General features: G+C 41.5%; 1 protein-coding gene across 6 annotated transcripts; it reads left to right on the forward strand.

Annotated features, from left to right (window-relative positions):
- The first annotated feature begins 8471 nt into the window (after positions 1 to 8471).
- ING3 (inhibitor of growth family member 3) lies at positions 8472 to 24568 on the forward strand. Of its 6 annotated transcripts, none has more exons than XM_066318556.1 (12): positions 8472 to 8628; positions 8784 to 8855; positions 12704 to 12804; positions 14153 to 14218; positions 15977 to 16073; positions 18142 to 18213; positions 18486 to 18605; positions 20435 to 20592; positions 20942 to 21132; positions 22289 to 22481; positions 22967 to 23005; positions 23623 to 24568. In XM_066318556.1, exons 1-12 carry the CDS (start codon positions 8601 to 8603, stop codon positions 23737 to 23739), a joined length of 1254 nt encoding a protein of 417 aa, XP_066174653.1. In that variant the 5' UTR covers positions 8472 to 8600; the 3' UTR covers positions 23740 to 24568. The 6 variants fall into 6 exon arrangements, 4 of the variants coding, with proteins under 4 accessions (XP_066174653.1, XP_066174654.1, XP_066174656.1 ...); XM_066318557.1 differs by having other exon boundaries at positions 20534 to 20592; XM_066318559.1 differs by lacking the exon at positions 8472 to 8628 and adding an exon at positions 12412 to 12518 and having other exon boundaries at positions 8837 to 8855.
- Positions 24569 to 26364: the final 1796 nt, after the last annotated feature.

Consider the following 26364-nt stretch of genomic DNA (forward strand, 5'->3'; position numbering starts at 1 on the left):
TACTGCACTAGCTCCATTGTGGCTTCTCTCACACAAGGCACATCAAGAAGAAAAAAATCTCAGGGCCAACACCTAAATCAGACAGAAGACACTCGTGAGTTTGTTGCTTAGCTCCCAGGAGTTTCATGAGCACAAGGCTATTACCTATTATGCCTCTCACTCCCTAGAGTATTGCATTTCAGTAAAAGCCCTGTTGAAGCTTTTAGGTTAGTTTATACTGAGTACTTTCAGCCAAAAAACTGTTTCATTGAAGGATTCCCAATCGACTGCATTCCCAAGTGTTTTGCATTACTCTTTAAGGGCAGAGACACATAGAAGAGCCAAGCAGATCTGAGGTTTGTGACTAAGTGGAATATAATTTTTATTAACAGAAAAAAAAAAAAAAGTAACTCTTCTTTTTCAAATTGAATTGAGATTAAAAAGCGCAGTGATTTTAGTACTCCCGGTATGAATTATTGATGGATAATTATCAATAAGGAGTTATTCTCTTTTAAAAATATGTTCCCTTGACACATTAGCTTAGAGTTTTTATAAAATCAACTTGTGGCCTCCTGCAAAGTAGCCCTCTTTACTGGTAAAGCCCTTATTTCTTATAACTTCTGGGATACAAACAAATTCAACAGATATAACATATGCAAATATAAAACACCAGACAGTTCTGGAACAACATGCATTAGAATGAGAGGTAAAAAAATTCTCAATTAGAAGCTTTTTATCAAAATTAACTCTTTTGTTAGTAAGATCTTCTTTGTTTTAGAAAAGCTGTGGCTTTCCTGTCACTTGCTACCCTGAAAATAGGCTGTTCATTGCAACTATTATTATGCCAGTGAAGTCCAAAGTGATTGTGACTGTGTAATTCTCTTCATATTTTGTTGAAATACAATACTGACACATACAGAGGCAAACCTTCCATGTGCACTAAAAAATATTGAAGGCTTAAGACCAAGATTTCTCTTTTGGAAAGAAACACATCAGAATAATGGAGATGTTTGAAAACTTGGAACAAGAGCAATGCTTCTGAAATGGACTGCAGTGACACTTACTGCCTCTTCTGCTTTCACAGGGCATTTTCAAATAACCTTGTGCATACTTTAATTAGGGATTTTGGCATATATGCAAAAATGAGGCAATTTCTTACATCATTACAGTATGTGCTGATTATAAACCTTTAGAACTCATCTGAAAATATGGTAAGGTTACTACCCCGGTGCATGAGATGAAAAACAAATTAGGTTTTAACTTAGCCTGTCATCACCTTTTGTTCTCCATTTCTATAGGAACTAACATGACAAGGTTCACTACGTGTGGGACCATGAATTTGCATTTCAGAACAAAAATAATAAACCATAACCACCTTAAAGTATGCTGATGCAAGCCAGTAAGGAATAGGATTAGTTCATTTGTAAGCTAAGCTATACTGCTAATTGTAATGTAAATTTGACCAAGGATATTTAAAATAGATACATTTAGATCATGTGAAATATTTTAAAAAATCAGACAACAGAAGTCAATAGGACAGTTGGAGAGGAACCTCTGCTCTCCAAGTTGTCTGTATTTTCAACAATTGCATACATCTGCACAAAACAATTACCCCTAAGTTAGCTTCCCCAGAAAGAGCACTTGCCTGTATCTTTGAGAGTGTAACACTACAATGTTATTACCACCTTGAATACATATGGTGATAAAATTTCAAGGCACTCTGTTGTTCTCCCCTTTTTGCCCCAAGTATTGCTTTAGATTATCAAACCAAAGAGGTCGACTCAGGCTGAAATGCAGCGTATCTTCTCTCCCTGGTAAGAAGTTAGGGTATTTGCCTTCTGTACACTGTCCTGTCCTACAACTCAGCTCTGAGTCTGAACTCCAGTTTCTCGAGTGCCTCAGTCTCTGCACAGCCCTTGAAACCATGAAAGATGTGATCCCTGGGTTCTCCTCACACTCCTGACAGTGGAAGGCAGAGGCAGTGAAGATTCCTGCTGCCCTCAGTCTGCATGCTCTGCTGGGTCAGCTGTGCCACTCCAGGCAATCCTAATGTCATCATTTGGGCAGATTGCTCAGTTACCTCCTTCCCCTGCCCCACTGACAACTTTGTGCCTTTGCTCCAGGGGCAAAGAAGGCTCCAAGAGCCCAGATTTGAGTGGAGAGTAACACAACTGCATTGCCATCTCCTAGATGTGTGCTCTGAGCACAAGACTGTTCAGCTGGTTTTTGTTACTTGTTTCTTGTTTTGTTTTGTTGTTGTTGTGTTTGTTTGATTGATTGTTTGGGGGTTTTTGTTAGTTTTTTTTTGTTTGGTTTGGTTTTTTTACCTGCTCCATCTGTAGACCTCAATTCTCAGAGGACAAAACTTCTGAACAACACAGGGCATAGATGGTGTCATGTCCCACATTCTTCTGTGCCACTCATGGCACACCAGAAAATTACAGCATTTCTTGGTGGAAACTAGTAGATGTGAGCCAATTCCAGGCACAAGCATGTCCTGGCTTCATGGAAAAAATAAATGTACAAATCTGAAAAGAAAAAGGCAGAAAATGTCTTTCATTACAGATAAATAGTTAAAGGCATTCGAAATGTTAAATTTTACGTGAAGTGTTTAAGTAATCATTAAGATAATCACCTTCCAACTTACTGTCACATGGTCCAGCATTCAGGATGGCAAGAAAATCAAGCAAATAAGCCTGGACCTTCTGTGAGCAGCAAAACTGCTCGTGTTGGTTCCTTGTGCATAACTTATGTTCATCAGAGAAGATTTTCTTATGCTTTGGGCACTCATTGCTTTTGAGTAGATTTTCCTGAGTCTAATACATGGTGGGTTCACATTGCAATCCTCTCCTCAGTGAAAGGGAGCAAAAAATCCAAACCAAAACTATTAGCAGCACATAGTATGTACACAATTAATCTCTTAAAGAACAACTTTTCTTTTTGCAGTTAGGTTGAAGTGAGTCAATTCTACAGAGACAGGGCAGAATGAAAAAAACAGATAAAGAAGTATTCACACAAACATATGGATTGCTCATGTAAGCTTTATTTCCTTAGGAAGTCAGGATAAAACATTCCAGTGATTAATATATAAACAGCAATTGCTCATATCCTGCAGATTTTCAGGAAATAACTGAAATCTGCAAGGAAATTTAACTGAGTCTGTAGCAGATAAAATTAACTAAAAGATGGGGATATAATTGCCCGAGCCTGTACACAAAGTCAAGCTGAAAGATAAATGGCAGTTCCATTTTCCTGTTGACAGTTAAAGCAAATTAATTATCTGGGGTCATGGATTTTCTTGCAGAAACAGGAATGTGAATCTCAGAATCCAAGGGAGTTTGTAATAAGCAGAAAAGGAAACTGATTTCTCAAGAGAGACTACCATACACAATATTCCTGGGCCAAACTCGCACTTTGGAGGGATTGTTTCACAGAAGTGTGAAGTTCCTGCACAGTGCTGCACGAGACTAGGGTAACATTATGTACTTAAAACTCTGACAGAGCTTTCTCCTAGGATCCAGCTTTGGATGGAGTTTCCCATTACACAAAGTTGACTGCATAGAAAATACGATCGTGCTGTAATCCTTCCATAGTGCTCAGTCTCCAGACAATTCAGTTATTTAACTAAAGTCCTCCAACAGCCATGGTGTGCAGTGCAGCAGGAATGATAGTTATTTCCTGCAGAGGCAGAGGGAGCCTGTGGCTGATGCCCCTGCGGCAGCAGAAAGGGTGGAATTTGGGAGATGCCGGAGCCCCTGGCAGCTGGGAGGGACAGCTGGACTGCAAAACTGTGCGGGCTGCAAAGAATGCAAAAAACCAGCTGCAACAGCAGAAAAAATAGCAGGCAACAAACAGGCTGTGAGGAGGGATGACAGTAAAACAGTAGAAAGCACGTGAGCAGACCAGCAGGCCTGAGAGCAGCCCCGGCAGCCCCAAGTGCTGGGAATGCTGTGAGCCACACAGGGCTGCTGGGGGCACAGGAGCAGGGCCAAACAAAAGCTAACTGCTCGCTGCTGGTAGCTGAAGAGCTGCACAGGCTTGCAGTTTTATGCAGGCTCTGGTGGATGCCACTATGTCTTGAAGTTTTCCTGTGAGAGCTCACACATGTGCATCTGAACCTCTGTGTGCCAAAGGCAAGGAGGCTCCCTGGGAGAAACAAACACAGCGATGGGCTGGGTAGGTCTTTCCTGATTTTTTCAAATAATGTCATTAGAAATGGGTCCTTCTTCAAAACAAAAGGACTGTAAGTCCAGAAACACTGTATTAAGCAAGAGTTAAAAATCAGAGCACTGAAGTAAATATAGAACTCTGGCAGTCCTAAATGGGTACAGAAAGCTCCAGGAATCATACAGCTCAAAGATAGAATGGATTTGGAAGGAAGAAGGAAAGGGTGGTGTCATCAGATAGACAGCAGATGCAACACGAAGCTGGAAATGATGGAGTTAAATGTGTCAAAGAGCTGTACACATGGGGGGAGACAGAATAAATTAGAATAGAAAAAAGGACATTACAGAGATATGGAATGGGTAAGTGCAGGAGAGGGAGATTTGAAAATCTTAACCCCCATCTGAGAAGTGTACATCAGAGCATAAATTTATGGTTTTAATCAGCTTTTTCTCTCCTGTTAGTTGAAAACTATTGAAACCAAAGCAAACAATTAGCTTTAGGTAGATCACCCAGCATCTTTAATATTCCTTTATGCCATCACTCTGTCATAGTGATGAAACATGATTTATGTGAAACAGTTGCTGGAGAAATGCCATCAGCATTAATAACATTATATAAACAGGAGAAAACAGCAGCTCCTGTGGCCTCCCTTTGCTTCCTGTGCTCAGCAGCTCTGTAGCTGCAAAGGAGTTTTTTGAGCAACGTTGATTGTAATTCACAAATTGAATTTCCCTTTACCTTGAGTTCACTGCTGGTGTTTAGTTCTTTTTCACTGTACTTGCATTCCAATAAACAGTCATTAATCCCTGTTTTCTTATCAGGAGCTGTTTTAATTAGGCTGTTCTAAAACTTGAGTTAATCAATAGAGTTAATTCTTCGCGTTTATAAACAACAGGAAGTTTTCCATTGTAAAAACAGTTTCTTTTTTATGGTCTCTTGGCTTATCACTTCTTAAATGTCAGCTTAAACTCAGTGCCATTGGTATCTCATGATAAACAGCACTTACACAAGCAATCCTACTGAATTTGGTGTGGCCAGTCATTTGACTTTACAACATGAATTAATATGGGCAGAAATGAAAAATAGGAGCTTCTTCATTTGTCTAAAAAATACTGAAGAAGACTACAGGTAGACAGAGAAGTTCTTGTTTTCTTTTTAATAGATAGTAAACAAAATGAATTGTGTTTTTATTTGTAGTTCACATTACAATCCCTTACTGTAAAGCGCTGCAGTGAACAGTTTTCTGAGCAGGGGAACACACATAAACAGGGGAACTCCTGACCTTTAGACAGCAGCTAGCCCCACTAGCCCTTTGTCATTCTGCTGGCATAGGTAAGCTTTATTTTCCTGTTTCACTAACAGACACAGGGCACATGCCTTTACTCATGGAAATGACTGACACACAGCCCCAAGAGCTCTGTTCCTTGGTCTCCTTGGTCTGGGCACCACAACACACAAAAAATACCTTGGCACAGGAGGCCTCATTGGGAATTTTGCTTGCTGTCCCCAAGCCTGCAAACTTGAGAAATCCCAATGTTCTCAAGTCTGTGCTGTGCTGGGAATTTGGTCATGAGGCAAATGGTAGGGACTGACTGTAGGATTGCATTTCAGCTGTGGTTCTAATCGTGGTGCCTTTGTTTACAGCACTCTTCTTAGACTTCAGCTGCATGAAATGTGCTCCTAAACGTGTCTACAACTTTTCTTTTTCATTAAAATTCATTAAAACTGCAACTAAGCATAAAAGAAGGTGATGCCATCAATGCAGATTTCACCTAGCTTTTCTCATAATGAATACAGGATGTTATTTTGCTGCGCTTTTGCATGGATTAAGTTCTCTTGCTACATCAAACCCTTTCCCTTCAGTAAGTGCAGGCATTAACCTTCTCACAAAGGGTCAATCTTATCTTTCACACATCAGACTGGGGCCAAGCAATTTCTCACACAAAACTTTAAAAACACTGTTATGCCTACACCAGTGTGTCAGAAGTTGTAGAGGAAAGTGATCTGTACAAGCAATAATACAGAGATGCTTTCCACTAAGGCTTAATGAGCTTAATGACCATCTAAGATGGTTCTCATTTCTGTGTCTGAGAGTAGTTGATATTTCTGCTTTGGCCATACAGACTACATGGCTGACAATGGAGTATGGAAAATGACCATATTAATGCAGCACTTTTTTCACGAAGTTGAAAAGTTATTGAGAGTTTATTGTTACTTTTCTTTTGTTATTTTTCATTCTCCTCATCTTTAATGACAAAGGAATTAAAGGCCCTCAACTTGCTTGCTATACTGTGTGTATCTAACACACTAGCATTGGTCTCCATAAAGGCTATATACAAAATGTATGCTTCGCTTCCCAAAATCCACTCATCTTCAACCAATTATTCGCAATACACGAACTACAGATATGAGAAAAGTACCACTTGCCATTGGACCTGACCCTCAAAAACATCCCATCAAAGTTTTACTACATTTCCTTTTTGCTTGGATACATCTGGCACGGAAACAAAAGGGGCGGTGGAGGGTAAACCTTATCTGCTACACAATTCTTACTCCTATATTTATATCTGAAATCATGCAAGCCCCAAAAATTTCCATCCCCGGGCAAAAAACGCGTCTGGATAAATGCATCACTCCGTCCTTAAAGCAGTAAATAACAGCAATATTAGAATGATGCGAAAGATTATTTGAGGGGAATGAGAGTGTGTGAAAAAGCCAGCCCCAACACGTAGAAGCGAATTACGGAAAGGAAAGCTGTAACTGGGTGGCAGTCAGTGCTGTCAGCAGCCTGGTTTTGCCGGCCGCGGGCATTTCAAACAGCGGACAAACAAAACCCGGGGGACCGACTGAAGAAGCTGCGAGTTTTCCCTCTCCTTCGCCTGACTCGCGGCGCTGTGGGAGCGCCCGGAGCTGCTCCCGGAGAGGAGATCCGCGGGCCCGGGAGGCGGGAATGGCCTCGGGATGGCGGAATGCCCCCGGGATCGCGGAATGCCCCCAGGATGGCGGGAATGCCCTCAGGATGGCGGGAATGTCCCCAGGATCACGGGAATGCCCCCAGGATCACGGGAATGCCCTCGGGATGGCGGAATGCCCTCAGGATCACAGGAATGCCCCCGGGATCACAGGAATGCCCCCGGGATCACAGGAATGCCCCCGGGATCACGGGAATGCCCTCAGGATAGCAGAATGCCCCCAGGATGACGGGAATGCCCCCAGGATGACGGAATGCCCCCAGGATCACGGGAATGCCCCCGGGATGACAGGAATGCCCCCGGGATGACAGGAATGCCCCCAGGATCACGGAATGCCCCCAGGATCACGGAATGCCCCTGGGATCACAGGAATGCCCCCAGGATCACAGGAATGCCCTCAGGATCACGGGAATGCCCCCAGGATCACAGGAATGCCCCCGGGATCACAGGAATGCCCCCAGGATCACAGGAATGCCCTCAGGATGACAGGAATGCCCCCAGGATCACAGGAATGCCCCTGGGATCACAGGAATGCCCCCAGGATCACGGAATGCCCCTGGGATCACAGGAATGCCCCCAGGATGGCGGGAATGCCCTCAGGATCGCGGAATGCCCCCAGGATCACAGGAATGCCCCCAGGATCGCGGAATGCCCCCAGGATCACGGAATGCCCCCGGGATCACAGGAATGCCCTCAGGATCACAGGAATGCCCTCAGGATCACGGGAATGCCCTCAGGATCACGGGAATGCCCCCAGGATGGCGGGAATGCCCCCGGGATCACAGGAATGCCCTCGGGATCGCGGAATGCCCCCAGGATCACAGGAATGCCCCCAGGATCACAGGAATGCCCTCAGGATCACGGAATGCCCCCGGGATCACAGGAATGCCCCCGGGATCACGGGAATGCCCTCAGGATAGCAGAATGCCCCCAGGATGACGGGAATGCCCCCAGGATGACGGAATGCCCCCAGGATGACGGAATGCCCCCGGGATCACAGGAATGCCCCCGGGATCACGGGAATGCCCTCGGGATCACAGGAATGCCCCCGGGATCACGGGAATGCCCTCGGGATCACAGGAATGCCCCCAGGATCACAGGAATGCCCTCGGGATCACAGGAATGCCCTCACGATCGCGGAATGCCCCCGGGATCACGGGAATGCCCTCAGGATGACAGGAATGCCCCCAGGCCCGCGGAATGCCCTCAGCCCCCGGAGCAGGCGGAGCGCCGCTGCGCTGAGGGCCGCGCAGTCTCCCAGCCGCTCGCCCAGCGGACTCCGTTTCCCGTGAGGCAGAGCGCGGGCCGCCGCGTGCGTCAGCGGCGCGAGCAGCCAATCACGGCGCGGCCGCGGCGAGCGCCGTCCGCCGCCAATGTTGTTTTCGCTGAGTCGAGGCGCCGGTGTTGTTGGCGGCGGCGCCATATTGGAAGGGACGAGCGCCCGCTCTCGAGCAGCCCCTGCGCGCGGGCCCGGCCGCCGCCATGCTCTACCTGGAGGACTATCTGGAGAGTGAGTGTGTGCGCGGCGGGGGCGCCGGGCGGCCGGGCCGGGGGAGCCGGGGGAAGCCGCGGCGAGCTAGGCGGCTCCCCCCCCCCTCCCCCACGGCGGCGAGTGACTGACCGGCCGCCTCCCTCTCCCCCTCTCCCCCCTCCGTGTCCCCGCAGTGATCGAGCAGCTTCCCATGGATCTGCGCGACAGGTTCACCGAGATGCGCGAGATGGACCTGCAGGTGCAGAGTACGTGAGTCCCGCCCCTCCGCCTCCGCCCGCCCCTCCGCGCCGCCCCGCTCCGCCCCGCGGGCCCGGCCCCGCCGCAGGGCCCGGCCGGCCGCGGGGAGGACGGAGGGAAGGAGGGAAGGAAGGATGGAAGGAATGAGGGATGGAATGAGGGGAAGCGGCGCCGCTCCGGCCCGCGGCAGCTCCGCCCGGCCGCTCCCCGGCTCTCCGGCACCGCGCTGCGGCCCGGGCTGTCTGCCCGTGTGCCGGGGCCAGCGCTCCGCTGACAGGCCTCAGCGGGGCCGCCTTCTGCCCTTGTGCTGCTCCCGAAGGCGATTGCGGCGGCACGTCCCAAACTCTGGAGGTTTTCGGTCCCTAAGAGCAGTAGTGGTGGTTTGGAACATGAGTTGTGTCCCGCTCCTTCCAGCAGGCAGCGCGTGCTTCTCCCTGAAACTTTCCAGCCGCCCCCAGAGCGGTGTATGGGAAGGTGTATTGGCTCGGCCCCTTGTGCCCTAGCTGACAGGCAACCAAATAGACTATAAATATACTTTCGCTTTCATACACATTATATAAATGCCCACTTTTGTGTAAATATATACACTACACAAAATATATTTATAATTACACTCGAGGTTTCTTTGTAGATCACTTTGTATCTCTCTGCTTGTATCCTGGTGTAATACACTGCCTTAGGCTGTTTTCAGGTTGCACTCCCATTTCTCTAATGCAGTCTCGTCTGGGACTTGGCTGTCCTGTAACACCCTGATTAGCTGTTCCAGCCACTTAACACACGATTTATATGGTTATCTATAGCTGTGATCCAAAAGTATTCATTAATGGAACTGCTACTGCACAAAAGACAACAGCAATCATCAATATGGAAGGGCCAGGCTGTTGTAAAGGAGAAAGAGAAAAAGAGCAGAGATTGAAATAACAAGGGAATACTGTATAGGAATACAAAATGCAGCACTAAGTGGCCACAGTTCTGTTACACTTTAAAGTGCTCTCCATGGGATGCTTACATCAGTGGACTCAGCAGGTCTGTTTATCAGGCCATACTGACCCATGCAGAACTGTCTGTAGGATTATTTTGTATATTATGACCTAAATATTGTCCTGGGTTCAGTGCTTAAAGAAGTTGTGAGAGCAGTCGTGGCTCCTTCTGGGAGATAACACCTCTGAAGCTGCTGTCACCAGAGAGCATCACGAGGGCCAGAGAGCAGCTCCCTGGTTTGCACAGTTTGGGATAAGTTCACAAGTTTTACTTCTGTTCCTTAAGAAGGCAAAGAAGATAGTAGGGGTTTTTTAGGTGTGTTTGAGGCAGCTAGCAATCCCAAGACAGCAGATTGTCATTTCCTTTGCTTTCACTGAAAATGACAAGTGACATTCCAGCTTGTAGTACTGGAAGTAGTAAATGACAGTGAATATTGTATACTAGGACCAACCTTAGGTGTAGAGAAAACATTTTCTCAGACCTTAGTCCTTCTGTAATTCTTGTGCAGTGATTGGCAGGGTATCCAAAGGCATTTATGCAACTTCAGGATTAGCACCTCTTCAGCATCACTTGCCCCATTGCCTGATGAGCACTGCATGCAAACCTGGAGGTGGTTTGGTGTCTCAGAAGTACTTTAAAACAGCACTTTAATGAGTGATGTTGTCCCAGAGATCTACATGATTTGTAATTCAGCAATCTCTCTGCTGCTCTGCTTTGGTGTCATTGTTGACTTTGTATTCTGTCCTCTTTGCATCACATTGACTTCTAATGAGGCAGGTTCTGCTGTTTGTGCTTGGAAGAAATAATAAACCTATCTGCAGTATTTTCTAAGACTGCTGTAGAAAAAGCAAAGATCATCTGAGTTGGGACTTGACTCTTGAGGTTTAACTGAGCTCCACGTGAAGCACAAAATGTGTTTCTCTGTTTAAGTTAAAATCATGGATTATCAGGTTTTCATGGTAAAATGTTAAGATCTGGAAGAAGGACTTCTCACAGAAGTTTTGGCAACTCTTGGGAGATTTGATGTAAGAAATTAGTATCTCAGACTATAATATCATGAGAAAAAAAGGATGAACTTGAGTGTAGCAGAGAGAACTTTCCACATGATTTGATAGATCTGTCCTGCACTTGCCTTTGCCTTTTCTGCTCTTTCAGGAGAGAGACCAAGTTTCTTTGGAGATTTTTCTCTGTGCAGTTTCACACAGACTGATAACATGTCCACAACAAAAACTGAAGAGGGAAGATACTTTTTATCATCTCTTTATGGAGCCACTAGAATAAGTAACACCTCAGGTGTTTGTGTTCTAGGAGATAGAACATTTTGTCTGATGGCTTTTCAGACCAAATTCAAGTAATTTGCTCAAAGAATAAAGATTTTAGAAGCCTCCATATAAAGTGTGTGCTTCTTGTTAAAGAAGCCTCTCAGGCTTCTGAATCTTCTCTACATGGTGCAAGTGGAAAATGCTCATTGTTCGGGTTCTCCTGCTTTAGCCTGTTTCATTCCAAAGCTATTTAACTACTTTGTTCATGTGGGTCTTAATAAAGTTGATTTAATCTTAGGTCACAACTGCTGTGGCTTGGATTAATGGTTCCCTGTCCAGTCAGTTGTCAGGTTCCTGTTGAGGCTGATGCTGAATGTTCCCAGCATAAGGAAGATTGATGAATATTTCTGATCATTTACTATGAATGATTATTGGTTATTTATGTAAACAGTTAGTTCTAGCTGTGCATTTTCACAGAGTTCAGAAGACCCTTGGCCTCTTGGGTTTTAAGAGTAAATCATACTTAGGCATTAATTAATTTACTAATTAATAATTTACATTTTATTTTGGCAAGATTTGATCCAGTTTTAATGGTGGAAAATTTCTTAGGTGTTTTGCAGCCGGAGCCTGAAGTTTGTAGGTGATTTGTGCATTGTCCCATTTAATTTAAAGCTGATAGCTGGGCAATGTGACAGAATGCTGGGAAAAGCCCTCAGAACTGTCCCCTCTGCTGGCACTAGCCAGGCTGTCCAAGCAGTTGCCTGGTTTTGGAAAAACACAGCTGTTGAGTGCAGTGTCCAGCTGTTGGAATAGTGAACTCAGTGGGAGAAGGGTGGAGGGGAAAGGGAATCCCTGTGCCTGGCTCAATAAACAATAAAAAAACCAACTTGTGATTGACTTTTTCCTTTCTGGAGATAGTTGATGTTAGAAAATGAGTGGTTTTATTTTTTTCACCCCTTACAATATTTCTCAGCTTCATGAAAGTGAGAATCCTGTCCAAATAATCCTTCATCAGTGCATTTACTCCTCTGGGGGTGGAGGGGATAGTTTGTGAGTGCTTTCAGTTTGCCCTGACCCTTCCTAGCAAACAGTGGAGAGGCCCTGGACTTAAAGGCAGTGACTTTGCTCTTCAGTTGGTCTACCTTTTTGAGACACTAATTTTTTTTTTTCAATTATTTGGTTTTGTATTTGACTGTTTCTCTTAGGAGAACATTTTGTTTCCTGCTCAGTTTGTAACTGGCTAGAATGTTCCAAAGTCAGCAGTCTAGAGCCCTGGGTGAGGAGTTTGGGTCGTGCTTTAAGTCACTACCACTGCTCTTAGGGACAAAAAACCTTTAGAACTTGGAGTCCTGCCTGTCCCATGCTGGAGAGCACAAGAACCTTGATGAGAATCCTACCAGAATGCAATTCTGCTTCTTGGAAATTAAGGTAAATATTTCCCTCCGCTGTCCACTGTTGCTTGGCTGTTTTGTTTTTTGCTTTTTTTTTTTCCTCTCTAATAGTTTGCACCTCAGTCCTGTCAACTTTGTTTGAGAAAAAAAAAATCCCCTTATTTTCTAATGTTTGTGTACATGAGAAGATAACATTTGTCTCAATCTTTTCCTGTGCTACAGATGCAATGGATCAGCTTGAGCAGAGGGTAAACGAATTTTTTATGAATGCAAAGAAAAACAAACCTGAATGGAGAGAAGAACAAATGACAGCAATCAAAAAAGTAAGGACATCACAAGAGTGGGTCAGATTTTTCTTTTTGCAAACTAAGACAACCTTAGGAAAAAATAGTTTATGATTGATGAGTGATTTAAGTGTTCAGATCTGTGCCTTCCCTTGGGCTTTCCTAGACATGGATGGAACTACCTTTGAGGAAAAAGTGAGTGAAAGGGTTTTTTTTGATCCAGGATTTCTCTCAAGTTTTACTGAGCACTTGCTAGCATTAAAAAAAAAATGTAATCCTGAAATGGTGAGGAAGCCTGGGACTAAATTTTGAGCTCAGATTTTTTTGCTTCTGTTTGTGTGACGTGAAGTTGCCCAAGTTAATTTGCTTTCCTTTAGAAGATGTTTTTCATGCTTAGATTCACCATTTCCTATGAATTTCTGCCTATCTCCTACCCATTATACATATGGTCTGTGTATCTTGAGAGAGGGAGGAGTAAGAACATGACCATGGATGTGTTCTGTGTCATCCTTCAGTACCTGAGCAGTGGTGGTGGTACTGTCAGCAGTGTGGTACTTCATTTTGTCAGGAGAAACTCCTTTGTAGTCTCCTACAGTGGCTACTTCAGCCCTGAGTTTGGGGTCTTCTTCTCTAATTAATGCAAATAGATTTTTAAATTCTAAAACAGAAAAAGGTCAGAGCTCTGACTTGACTAGAATAAATGAAAAATTCACTTTTGACTTTAGTTGAAGCAAAATTCCAAATAGTTTTCACATAAGATGCTATTCAGTGGAAATTGAGAATTAAAAAGCAGTAAAATCTGTTCAAATCTAAAGTGAAAGTATTTGGAAACATACCTTTTTAAAAAAAAAGATTTTGTCTGTGAATTTTCATTGCTTAGAGGAGACTTCTGGGTTGTTTCAGTCAAATGCACTTATGAGTTAGAGAAACTTATTTCAAAGTAATTTAAAAGATCTACAATATTATCTCTGTTTACCTAGAATACTGGAAGGGCCTCTCCCCTGAGTACTTCAGCATCATTTTGAAGAGCAGCAGGATTTGTGGTAGTCCTGAAGTAAAAGACAATCTTACTTTAAGTCCATAACATGATGCTGTGTAATATAAAATAAATCCAAGATTGTTTCATTTCTTGCAGAAATCTAATTATCATTCTAGTAGGAAATGTCCCCATCTTGTAATTTGGCTTTTTCTAACAAAGAGAAAATAAATTGATAAATATTGTATCTCATTTAAAATTCAGATGATTGTTGTTTATAGTAAAATTTCATAGTCTTTCTGACTTAAATTTGTCTTTTGAGTTACATTTTGTTCTTCATAACAATAGCTTAAAGTTACTGAAATTGATTCAGTTACATTCACAATTTCTAAAAAATTCTCTTTGTCACAGGATTATTATAAGGCTTTGGAAGATGCAGATGAAAAAGTGCAACTGGCTAATCAAATTTATGATCTGGTAAGTGGGCACAAGACTTGTGGTGCATTTCCTCAATTTATGCTGTAGGCAGTTCTGAGCATTTTGATAAGTGCTGCAGCTCTGCTGCCTTTACTTTTGTGTTGTCTACATACAGATGTTTTGCTGGTGAAACATTTCATATTTTATTGACTTTTAAGAATTTGGGGGGTTTGGGTAGTAAGTGTCACTTAAATATAAAACAGAGAAACAATATTAGAAATCATAAGGTTTTAATGGATGGTTTTGGCCTGTTTAGGAGACTGGTTGAGAGAATCCCTTGGGCTGCACTGTTGAGGAGTCCAGGAAGGCTGGACATTCTTCAAGAAAGAAATCTTAAATGTATAGGAGCAGCCCATCCCAATGTGCCAAAAGAGAAACCAGCAGGGAAAAAGACCAGCCTGGCTAAAACAGAGCTTTGGCTTCACTTTGGGGAAAAAAGAGAGATTGGGCAGGCAACTTGGGAGGGCTACAAGGATTTTATGGGGTTATGTGAGGACATAATTTGAAGGGCCAAAGTGCAAGTAGAACTTTATCTGGTCACTGCTATGAAAGACAAAAATATTTTTAAAAAGACATCAGCAATAAAAGAAGGGCTGTGGAAAATCTCCATCCTTTACTGATACAGAGGTAAACATAGTGATGGAGGATGAAGAAAGGGCAGAGGTATTCAATGCCTTCATTGCTGCAAGATTTAATAACAAGACCAGTTGGAAAAACCAGGGGATCAGGCCAGGCACGAGTTTAGGAAAGGCAGGTCTTGCTTGAATGACCTGATCTTTAATGCTGAAGTGACCTGTTAAGTACATGAGGGACAGGCTGTGGATGTTGCCTACCTGGACTTTACTAAAGCCTTTGACACTGTTTCCTGCAGCTCTCTCCTGGAGGAGGTGTCTGGTTGTGCCTTGGGCAGGTGCACTATTCATTGGGTAAAAATTAGATGGATGGCCAGACCCAGAGAGGGGTGGCACATGATTTAAAGTATAAAGTTTAAGTGTATATATATTTTATATTTCTCAAGAGAACAGAACCAGCAAGTCAAACTACACGCAAATATAGAAGACATAAAACAACTGCTTTAGTTTCATTACAACCAGCCAAAAGTTTGTTCTAGAAGTCGGAACTTCCCCTTCTCTTTTGCTTAGCTGATAACTGGAAAAAACTCCCAGTTTTTAATAAAGATGGGTAAAATTTGCTGTATGATTACAGACGTAGAAAGCATTTGGAATGTAGTGTTTCTTTTGATGATAGTGTCTTGAGGATTTTTTGGTTCATTTTTAATACCCAAGAGCACGTCATAGTTTGCTGAAACACACAGGAGTCTCCCCTTTCAGTTAAGCCTCAGTACACAGCAAATTTACTGCTGATAATAGTGGCACAAAAATTGCACACAGGTTTCAGTTCAGAACTTGCCATTTCTCCAAAGCAGCCTAATTTCTACTAAACTCCATGTCATATACTGTTCTTTCTCTTCCCCTTTGTGTTGGCATAACCAGAGCACCTCTAAGCCTTCTCCATCTTTATTTCTGAAAAGAATTGGCTTGGAGCTTTGCCTGTGGCATTCTGGTGTTAACAGCAGTGTCTCTGCTGAGTGAGGGAAGTGCAGGTGACCAAAAAGATCACTTTTGTGCATTATTGTGCTTAGTGCTGCATGGCACAAAATTGCTGGAAGGGAAATACTTAGCAAGCCTGGGATTAAGGACGTAGATATTTATGTTCCAGAAGTGGATGCTATTTATTTTTGCTTTGTCTAACAAACAGGTAGACCGTCACTTGAGAAAACTGGACCAGGAACTCGCTAAATTTAAAATGGAACTTGAAGCAGATAATGCTGGAATTACAGAGATATTAGAGAGAAGTAAGTATGCCTGATTTGCTTTAAGAACTTGACAAACTTTCTGTCAATTTGCAAAACTGAAATATCCTACACTTGTTAGTGGCTGCCAGTATTTTCACCTGTTTTAACACAATTTTCATCAGTGAGTCTCAAATTTTAGCTTCAACCTCAATTTATAGCAGTGAAATCAAAATACAGCTAAGTAAAATAATTTTGTCACACAACTGTCATCCTTGAGAATTTCTACAGTAAGACGGATAATTCTTTAAACCTGTTTATAATGATGGTAGGTACTCAGCCAAGTACTACCCAGTTGCAAGGGTACCATTTCTTCCTTGAACTGATTGCCATCTAAGTAAGGAGGGTCATTATTTTAGTTTTCCATGTACTTGGTGGTTTTCTGTTTTTAAAGGGGTGAGAATGGGTTGTTCTGTAAAGGAAAAGCATTCTTTCATGTTAAACCTGCATGGTAAATATAACCATGGTAGAATTCAGGATGTGAATAAAAATGTAAAGTTACAGCTTTTTTTGCCAGCTTTGTGTAGAAAAATCTGAATTTTCTGTACTTACCAGCATTTAGACATCAAATTCAGATGTGATTGTGATAAATTTCTTATTTGATTTAACTACTGTGGTTGTGGAGGCAGTGGCTGTCCTCAGAGCCAAAGATAATTGACTGAAAATTGGCTTAAGTGACCTGTGGATATTAGGAATAAGTATTGGTTCTTGGAACTTTCTGTGGCTGTGTTGTATAAGCTGTGAGTTTGGAGCTACTTTATTTGTAATTGTTATTACAAATAACAGGCACAAAAAAAGACAACTCTAAATTAAATGCTATTAATTAACTAGCAATCACAGAAAAGGGCTAGTTCAGTTTAGTTTAAACCCCAGTTGGTTTTAGGATGTGATGCTATCTTCTGTTGAACCACGTGTTTGGAGAGGTTGCTAGATAGGATTTGAAGAATTCAAAACAGAGAAGTACTGGACTGCATGTTTCATCTTCAAGGTTGGTTTGGTTTGAGGGTTCTGTTTCTTTGTTTTTATATAAAACTAGAAGTAGCAGGCTTTTAACATTTTTAGTTTTCAGAAGGTTGAAGTCCCGCCAGAGGGCAGCCTTTGGGCAAGTTCATAACATCATTGAACTTCACTCAGCCAAAATAGCTCCTTATGCTTTGATCCTCTTCTAAAGAATTATCTTTAAACTTCTGCAATATTTACATATTACTCATATACTCATGTATTTCAGTGCTTTTTGAAAGCACTGGAAGAGGTAAAGAAATGCTGAAGCTACAGATTTTCAAAAATGAATGTGAATTGCTTTCTTGTTTTGTCTTCTGTGTAAATGTAAGTTGGTAGGTATTGCCACTACTTCAAAACCTTTTTGTTAGAAATTGATGCACAAAATACAAAATTATTGTTCTAAATTTATAGTCAAAGTCTCTCCTCTGCTGTGATTATTTAGCCTCATCTTACATGTTCTATTAAGTGTTATTCTTAGACAGAGACTTCAATTTATGCCCATTTATTTCCTTTCTTGGGGGGCAGGATGGGGGTGGGGTTTGTGGTTCTTTTCTTGGTTTTGTGGGTTTTTTTGTTTTGTTTTTATTTGTATTGTTGCTGTGTGTATTTTGAATGTGAAGAAAATCTGGATGATGATCTGCAGCCCTTTCTTTTGAATGTTAAATCATCCTGAAAGATGAAACTGCTGTTTCCTGGCTTTTGACTGAATGTGACAAGGTGGACTCAGTTCATATTGGTGTAGGTTGTCAGTATTTTTGGTGCAGCCATTCTGCAGCTCATTTGAGTAAGGGGCATGTTGAGGGCAATGTTGTTGGTTCTTATTTGCCTTAATTTTAATTTATTGATTTCAACAGTTGGACAGTAGCAGTCACCAATTTTTATTTGAGAACTAATTTCACTGGCACCTGCTTGTACTGTAGAAAGGGTTTCAACTCTAGCAAAAATTCTTCTGATTAAAATAAATACAGCTGCATTGTGATTTGCTTAATGTTTTAAAGATTCCTTTAGTATGTAAAAGTTAAAACAGTACCAATTCTCAATTTTCCTGTCCTTCTTACCTCCCTCTTAGGGTCTCTGGAGCTGGATACACCAGCACAGCCTGTGAATAACCATCACTCCCATTCTCACACTCCAGTAGAGAGTAAGTATGTGAAACTTATAAAGATGGCCACATTCTGTGTTTCCTTTGGGTTTTTTGTGGAGTAGTATCAGGAAAAAGGTGGTTCAGAGCTTTTTTCCCTCCATCATTGCAGGGAGAAAACAAAGCATAATAAATGCTAATAATGTCTGTTAAGAAGAAGTGCAAGAATGAAATAGGTTTTGCTGGTGGGAATTAGTTGAAAGTGCTAGCAAAATTTGACTTTCAAGCTGAATAGATGTTACATTTAAGTTCCCTTCATTTATTTTGTTTAGAAAGGAAACACAATCCATCTTCCCACCATAGTACAACAGATCACGTTCCTGAAAAGAAGTTTAAATCCGAAGCTCTTCTGTCTACCCTGACTTCAGATGCTTCTAAAGAAAATACACCAGGTAATCCTAATTGTCTTTCATTTCATCGCTTTTGAATCAGAATTAGAGAAACTTCATTGGATTTGTGAGTTAGTCTTTTGAAATCACAGAATCACTGAATGGGTGAGGTTGGAAGGGACCCCAGTGGGTCACCTGGTGTGGTCATCCCAGAGCACATGGCACAGGATTGTGTGCAGACAGTTCTGGAGTATCTCCAGTGAGGGACACTCCACAGCCTCTTCCTATGCAGCCTGTCCTGTGTGTGGCCACCTGCACAGTGAAGAAGTTCTTCCTCATATTCAGTTGGAACTCCCACACATCAGGTTCTGCCCGTTCCCCTTTGCTCAGCCCCACCCAGCAGAGCCTGGCTCCATCCCCTGGGCACCCTCCCTTCAGACACTCTCAGGCCCAGCTCCCTCAGCCTCTCCTCTTCAGTGAGGCTCTCCAGTACTGTGATCATCCTTTTTTCACTGGACTGGACCCACTCCAGGAGCTGTGTGTCTCTTGTTCTGAGTCAGAATGGGACGCTGCACTCCAGGCACAGCTTTGCTGGGGCAGAGCAGAGGGTCAGCATCAGCTCCCTCAGCCTGCTGCCAGTGGTCTTCCTAATGCACCCCAGGACACCACTGGCCTTCCTGGCCCCAGAGGACACTGCTGCCTCCACCAGAACCCTGAATCCTTCTCCACAGGCTGGCTTTTCAACAGGTCAGCCCAAGCCTGTGCTGTTGCTGGGGTTACTCCTCTCCAGGTGCACTGCACTTCCCTTTGGGGAATTTCCAGACCCTCTGCCATCAATAATGACCTTCTGGGATCTGCCATTCAGCCAGTCCTCAATCCGAGGCTGAGACCCTTTCCCCTGGCATTTTCAGTCACTAGAAACATCATTCCAGGCATTCTTACTCATCTGTGTTGTCCATGAAGTGTGTCTGCTTTGTTGTCATTTAACAGCTATATGACGGCTGTTTCTTTTGATTTACACTTTGAGGAAGTTAACAGTACAGTTTCATTTAGCTAGCAGTAGAAATACAAGAGATCAATGCATTATTTTTGGAAAAAATGCACATAATTCCCAAAGTAAGGGAAAAGAATTTTCACACCTTTTTTTTTTTTAAGAGTTGGTCCGAAAATAAAATTCTTTCATGTGTTGTCTATGTCAAAAGGGAAGTTTTTTTGAATAGTGACTAAAAGAAACTAAACCTTTCTGCCTATTCTCAATATTAAGGTGTTTTATGGTTTCTTTTCTGAAAATGAAAGATTAAAAAGTTATAGTAAGTCAACTACCTCAGTAAAATTTGTCAGTTTTAAAGTAGTTCCAGTCATTTCTATTTCAATTTCCTTTTGAAGAAACTTCACACGAGGCTGCGAACAAAAAGTAGCTAAATTTGAGCAGCTGTCATTCTGCAGATGACCCTGGAAATCGTGTTCTATTAAAACTGATGTGGTAGTTTTTGGAATCAAGGTTGTTGAAAGTTTTGCTTCAGAGAGAGTATAGGTGCACAATCATTCTTACCCTCTTCTTGATGATCACTGTAGTGAGAATTGTTCCAATATAGGCATCGGTATAGCAGCTGCATCTGTTCTTCACAGCTGAGTGTCATACTGAGAGCTGTCTTTCTAAAAGGACTCCTTGCACATGAAGATAGATAGGGAACAAACTTCTTTTACTTTTTCTCCCATAAACAAATACTGGCTGTGTCTGATAACTTTTAAAACCTTTTTTCCAAATGATTAGACTACTGTGATGCGTTAACGGAGCTCCTACTCTTTCACTGGTTGTCATATAACTCTTCTTAAAATGCAAAGGAATTTAGTTTCATTTTAAATTTCATAAATGTGTTCTATTCATCAAGGGTGTCGAAACAGTAATTCATCATCCTCTTCAAACAATGCATACAATACAAACTCTTCTCAACCATTGGCATCATATAACCTGGGCTCATTATCTTCAGGATCCGGGGCCGGTGCAATTACCATGGCAGCAGCTCAAGCAGTGCAAGCCACAGCACAGGTAAGGTCAAAATATTCCTCTCATTCTGCCATCCCCTTCAGATTAAGAAGAAAGATTTTTTTTTTTTTTTTTTTAAATCTGAGTTCCCATGCTCACTCACTTTCAGCTGATGTGATTCAGTTCTTACATTAGAATTTTATTAATATGCGACAGTTTCATCCTGTATAAGTTGCTTAAAGGGACAGATTGTTTTCTAACTTTCCCTGGAAGATATTCTTACACATTTAACTGCCTTCTGCACATGATTTCTTTAACAAGGTAACAGTGAACCTGTGGGTATCATTAGCAGTTAGCAGCCTTCATAGGAGCTTTACTGTGTAACCTGATACAGTGTCAGTGTTCCTTTCAGATGAAGGAGGGAAGACGAACATCCAGTCTAAAAGCCAGCTATGAAGCATTTAAGAACAATGATTTTCAGCTTGGAAGAGAATTTTCCTTGTCCAGAGATTCAGCTGGGTATTCATCATCAGCTCTGGCATCTACATTAACTCAGACCTTAAGTTCATCAGCCACAGATTCACGAAGTGGCAGAAAAAGCAAGTAGGTTTTCTTGTTGTTGACTGCAGTTATAAGTTTTAAGACAGCCGAGCTTTCTTTGAAAAGGTCATGGGCCACATTAGAAATACACTGTATTTATGATCTGTGGGGAGGGATCAGAAGGTAGTTACTGCCTGTTGGCCTTTTTTTGCTCAGGGCTGTGTTGTTTAGTCCTCTCACTTGTTTTTCTTTAAGCAAACTCACTCCATTGATTTGCTTTTTTATATGAGATACAATCAAGTTTCTTCCCTCATTTTTCTGTGTTTTGGAGAGATTTGATCTAACAGCAGATGTTGGGAATTACTGTGCAATGGTTTGTAGATGGTTTTGAAATAATCTGTGAGATCTGTTTGATGGCAGGTTTACTTGGAACTGACACTTTCTAATGACTGACTGTCTAGAACAGGGAATAAATTTCATTTCTGATTGAGATGAAGTTTTAAAGCATTTTTAACAACACAATATCAACAACACATTCAACAATCAGAACTTGTACTTAAAAGAATTTATCTCAAAATGCCCCTCCTTTTAAACTGACTTGAGTTTTTTTTCTTCATTCAAATTTGTCTGTGTTCACAACTCAGTTAATAATGCTGTTTTAGAAGCATCTTTCATCTATGAATATCTTGGGTGTCAGGTCTGACCTATAAGCAAAAGCAGAGAAATTTTTTTCTGGCACCATTTCTAGGGAGTGATTGCTGATGGGAGATGAACAGAGAACTGGTCATCTTCAAAACAGTTATCTATTGTACATGACATATGACATTATTTACATGTAAATTCCTGTTTTAGTGGTAACATAATTTTTATAAGGACTTGACACCAAGGCTGTTGATGGAAAACTTGGTGAAGAAAAGCATTTGTTAAAGCCACTTGACAGTTTAGAGCTGTTAAATTCCATTGATTAGAACAGTGTTTCTTGCACTTGTAAGCTGGTGTGACCTGTTTCCTTTTCCAGGAGCATTCAGGGGGTGCATTCCAGAGCTTGTAGTGGTTGAATGAGATGTGATGGTGAATGATAGCTGTGGGGTTTACATACTGCAGCATTTCAGAGTCAACAAAGTACTTGTTTAGTGATTTAATTGTTTAGTGATCCTTTCACTTGGCAGAAGATAAGTAATGTATGCTATTTTTTTACTTTTTATTTGCTCTTCCTCAGAAACAACAACAAATCCTCGAGTCAGCAGTCCTCCTCCTCATCTTCTTCTTCCTCTCTATCATCATGTTCTTCTTCATCTGCACTGGCACAAGAGCTGTCTCAGCAAACAGCAGTCATCCCAGAGTCTGACTCTAACAGCCAGGTTGACTGGACCTATGATCCCAATGAGCCACGTTACTGTATTTGCAATCAGGTAAGGATGGCCTCCAAACTGAAATACAGACACAGGGGCTCTTTTGATGTAGCTGAACTTCCTTCTCTGAATGCTAATTTGGAAAAAACTGTATTTTTACTCTTGAATGTATTATCTGGTTTTATTTATATACTGGTAATGTGAATAATAAACTGTTGAAGCTAAAAATAGTCAGGTTTTTAGTGATGTGATATCCTTGGAGAATTTTAAATCTGGTAATGGAGGCTTAAGGAATAATTACATTAAAAATTGAGGAGATTCACAGTAAATTTAGTTTTTTTTCTAATATGCAGATGTATCTTCTTTTGCTTAAACAGTTTTTGAAAATGAATTCACTATGAACACGATGGTGTTTGGATTCTGTAACAAAAGTAAAATGAAAATGTTGTTACTGCTGTTAATGGAAAAACTCCTCAAAGGAAGAAATTGAAATGTTGGCCCTTTCAAAAGGTTCATTGCTAAGGGTTTTTTTCTTGTTTTACTAGGTGTCCTATGGTGAAATGGTAGGCTGTGATAACCAAGATGTAAGTAACAAAGCTCAAAAGATTCATGAGAGGCTGGTGCATATAACTATTGCTTGTAGGAGTTGCTTTTTTTTTAGAGTTTGTTTTTGAATAGAGCTTTTTAGAGTAAAGTGCATATGATTTGAACCATCCTTCAGGAAACTTCTCATCTCTCCACACAGCTCAGGTTCTTTGAGAAATCTTGAGCCTTTGCTAGGTTCAAATGCCCTGCTTCAAATACCCTTGATTCCTGTGAATTTTCAGCTATTTCACTGCTAATAAGAGTTGTCCTTTTCAAATAAAGGTTTCAAAGAACAGTTGAATATAATAATGTATTAACTGAAATAACTACATTTAAACAGAAGTGATAAGATTCCTTTGTCAAACTAAGTATTTTAAAGCACAACATACTTTTTCTGCTCTGTAATGTGAGCCCATATATGACTCCTAGAATTTTTATCATTTTGCTTAGTGGACTGAGTGTATGTTGCAGATCCTCCCCTCTCCCTGTTCTGTGACTTGTGTGAAATGCAGAATCTCTGCCTTCCACTCGGGTTTCCTTTTCACAGAATTGTATTTGTGATGGGCATTTTGAAAAACCTCCCAGTCCAAACCCTCTCTTTTCACTCTTTCTGCAGTGCCCCATTGAGTGGTTCCACTATGGCTGTGTTGGACTGACAGAAGCACCAAAAGGGAAGTGGTACTGTCCACAGTGTACAGCTGCAATGAAGAGAAGAGGCAGCAGACATAAATAAGTTTCTTCATCCGGGAAAAAAACGGCAGACTAAAGGTTTTATAAAGGACTTGGCAGGAGAGGGGCAGCTCTCACCACACCTCCTCACAACCACTGAAGAGTACCACAGCAATCCTAGAATGGTTATGGTTGGAAAGGACCATCAGGATCTTCTGGTTCCAGCCCCAGTCATAAGATCTGAGCTATTGGTTTGGCTAAGTCGTGTTTTAATATTGGAGGTAAATTATTTCTGCACCTTGATGTGCTACAGATACTATTCCAGTGAACCTTGGGTTCTTCCAGTGGCCAACATATGCAGACATTTGTACTATCAAACCATTTTCTCTAAGCAGTGGGCATTTGACAGTTACTCAATCTTCCAAAAATTCCGACAAAACGAGATTTTAAATGTATGTTTTATATACAACAGATATATTCTGCTGCATGTACTGTACTCAAGAGCTGTTACGTAACACTATGTATATTAATAGTGCAAAAAGTCAGTGCTTCTGAAAGGAAAAAGACAGTGGTTTTTAAAATGCCTTTATAGCTTTGGTTCTTTATGAAACTTAATTCAGCAGGCTGAAGAAAATGGTTCTTGTATACAGCGGGCTGTTGTCCTTTAGGGTACTTGAGTATGTAAAAAAACAAAAAAATGCTGTAGAATAAAACAAACTTGTGCCATTAGTCTTTATATGTTTCTGCTCCAGAGAAGGTGGGGGCCATAAGAAGAAAAAAAAGGTGTTAAAGTGATGATAAATTTTTATACCAAATGTGTTTATTTTTTTGTGCAAGTAATCCTTTAAATTTGAATTGTATTAGGTGTAAAATAAAAGAATTTCAACTCCTCAGATTCATGTTTTCTGTACATTTATCCAAAAAAGGGCTGTCGCTGAAATGGTTTCACAAACAAATTTCCTTTTCTTTTTTTTTTCTATGGCTCTTTAATGCAGCAGCACCAAACAGAAAGATGAGGTTTATGCCAATTTTCCTTCCTCCTTCTTTCCATGATTAAAAAAATCCTTTCCTTTTGGAATGAAGGTTTTACTTCAGCCCTGGGTGAGGCTGGAAATCTGTGGCAGTCATATGGCAGGTGCCTTTCCAGACCCATGAGCAGAAGAGAGAAGCAATGTTCCATTGCATGACCATGGAACTAGTGTCAAGGGAGTAAAAACAGATAGGTCCAGTAGTAATAAGAGAATGTGCAGAGAGTGAAACCAGGCTTCTGTCACAGCAGGGTTTCTCAAAATGAAAAAAAAGTAGGCATTTCAAGTCCATGAACTCAGGAAAAGTAGATGTATAAGGAGGGAAATGTGATTATGGATGATAAATAGACTTTGGCAAAAAATAGGATAGAGGTTGGTGAAAATAAAGACAAGGAGCAGTTAACCAAGGTTTCCTTCAAACTGGGAACTTGAGCCACTGTGTGTGTATTCCTGTGGAAATCTCAGCCTAAAAAAACCCACTTGAAGATGAGAATATCTGGTTTTAAGCGAGGCTGTTGAGACAGTGGAGATAACAAAGTGTTTGTTCTGTGGGAAGCTGGAGCCATGCTATAAATTGAAATTAAATAACTAATAATCTAGACTCTCCTTACACTGAATGTTTGTCCCAAGGCTACAAACTGAGTTCCTTGAGAATTAAGACCATATACAGCGAAATCTCTCACTCTGCTGCTAACCATCCCTAACGTGGTACCAAAACTACAAATCCAAAATAAAATTTCAGCTTCTAGTGTGAATACTGGATCACTGTTTCATTGGGGAACAAAAATTATTTTTCACTGAGAAATTAGAGAACTCACAAGAAGAAAAAAACTTGTCCTTATTATTAAATTAGTATTTTGTGTCAAGAAAAGAGAAATAGACAAATGTGAAAATGTGGGAGGAAATGCAACACCTATGTCAAAGATGTAGAATAAAAGCTGCACATACTTTTGCTTTGTAAATAGGAGGCCTGTAAGGGAGACATTACACATTAGGACATCCCTCACACTGCTCTTGGCAAAATAGAGTGATAAAGAGTAAAGCAATAAATCAGCAATATCCCCAACATGCTGAAGAAGAGCAGGGCTCTGCTGCTCAAGAGTGACCTAAGAGAGCAGTTCAAGAGGCCTAAATAGTAACATAATGTCTGGGGGTTTGTTGTTTTCTGAAAAAAAATCCCCAAAATGGAAAGTGCTAAAAGCATCAGCCCAATCTCATGACAGACTGTTTGATGAAGGGGAAAATGTTTTTCAGCATTTTGCTAAAATAATGTAAATATAATATAAACTTCGATCTCACTTTACCTGCAGCTGAGTCCCCTGAAGTAGCTATTCCCGTGTAGGAAAGTGATTTTGCAGTTACATAGTGATTGGATGGAAACCTCAGCTCACTGTTCAGCAGCAGGTCACCTGAGTGCTGAGAGTGACTCAGTGGGAGATAAAACATAAAACAGGAAACGGTTTTACACCGTGTGAATTGATGCTGCAGTCAGGTCAACGAAGTGTAAAATTCTGCTCTGCTCTGTTACAAAAGGACAGCAAAGCTGGGAGAATTGGAGGGTCAAAGCTGGATAATGACAACACCGCTGTGAAGCAGATTAATTGCCTGGGATTCTTGTGGAGGGAAAGAGGCAGCTCCATGAGGATATAACAGGGATCTGT

This window comes from Sylvia atricapilla, chromosome 5 (assembly GCF_009819655.1).
Source record: "Sylvia atricapilla isolate bSylAtr1 chromosome 5, bSylAtr1.pri, whole genome shotgun sequence".
NCBI lineage: Eukaryota > Metazoa > Chordata > Aves > Passeriformes > Sylviidae > Sylvia > Sylvia atricapilla.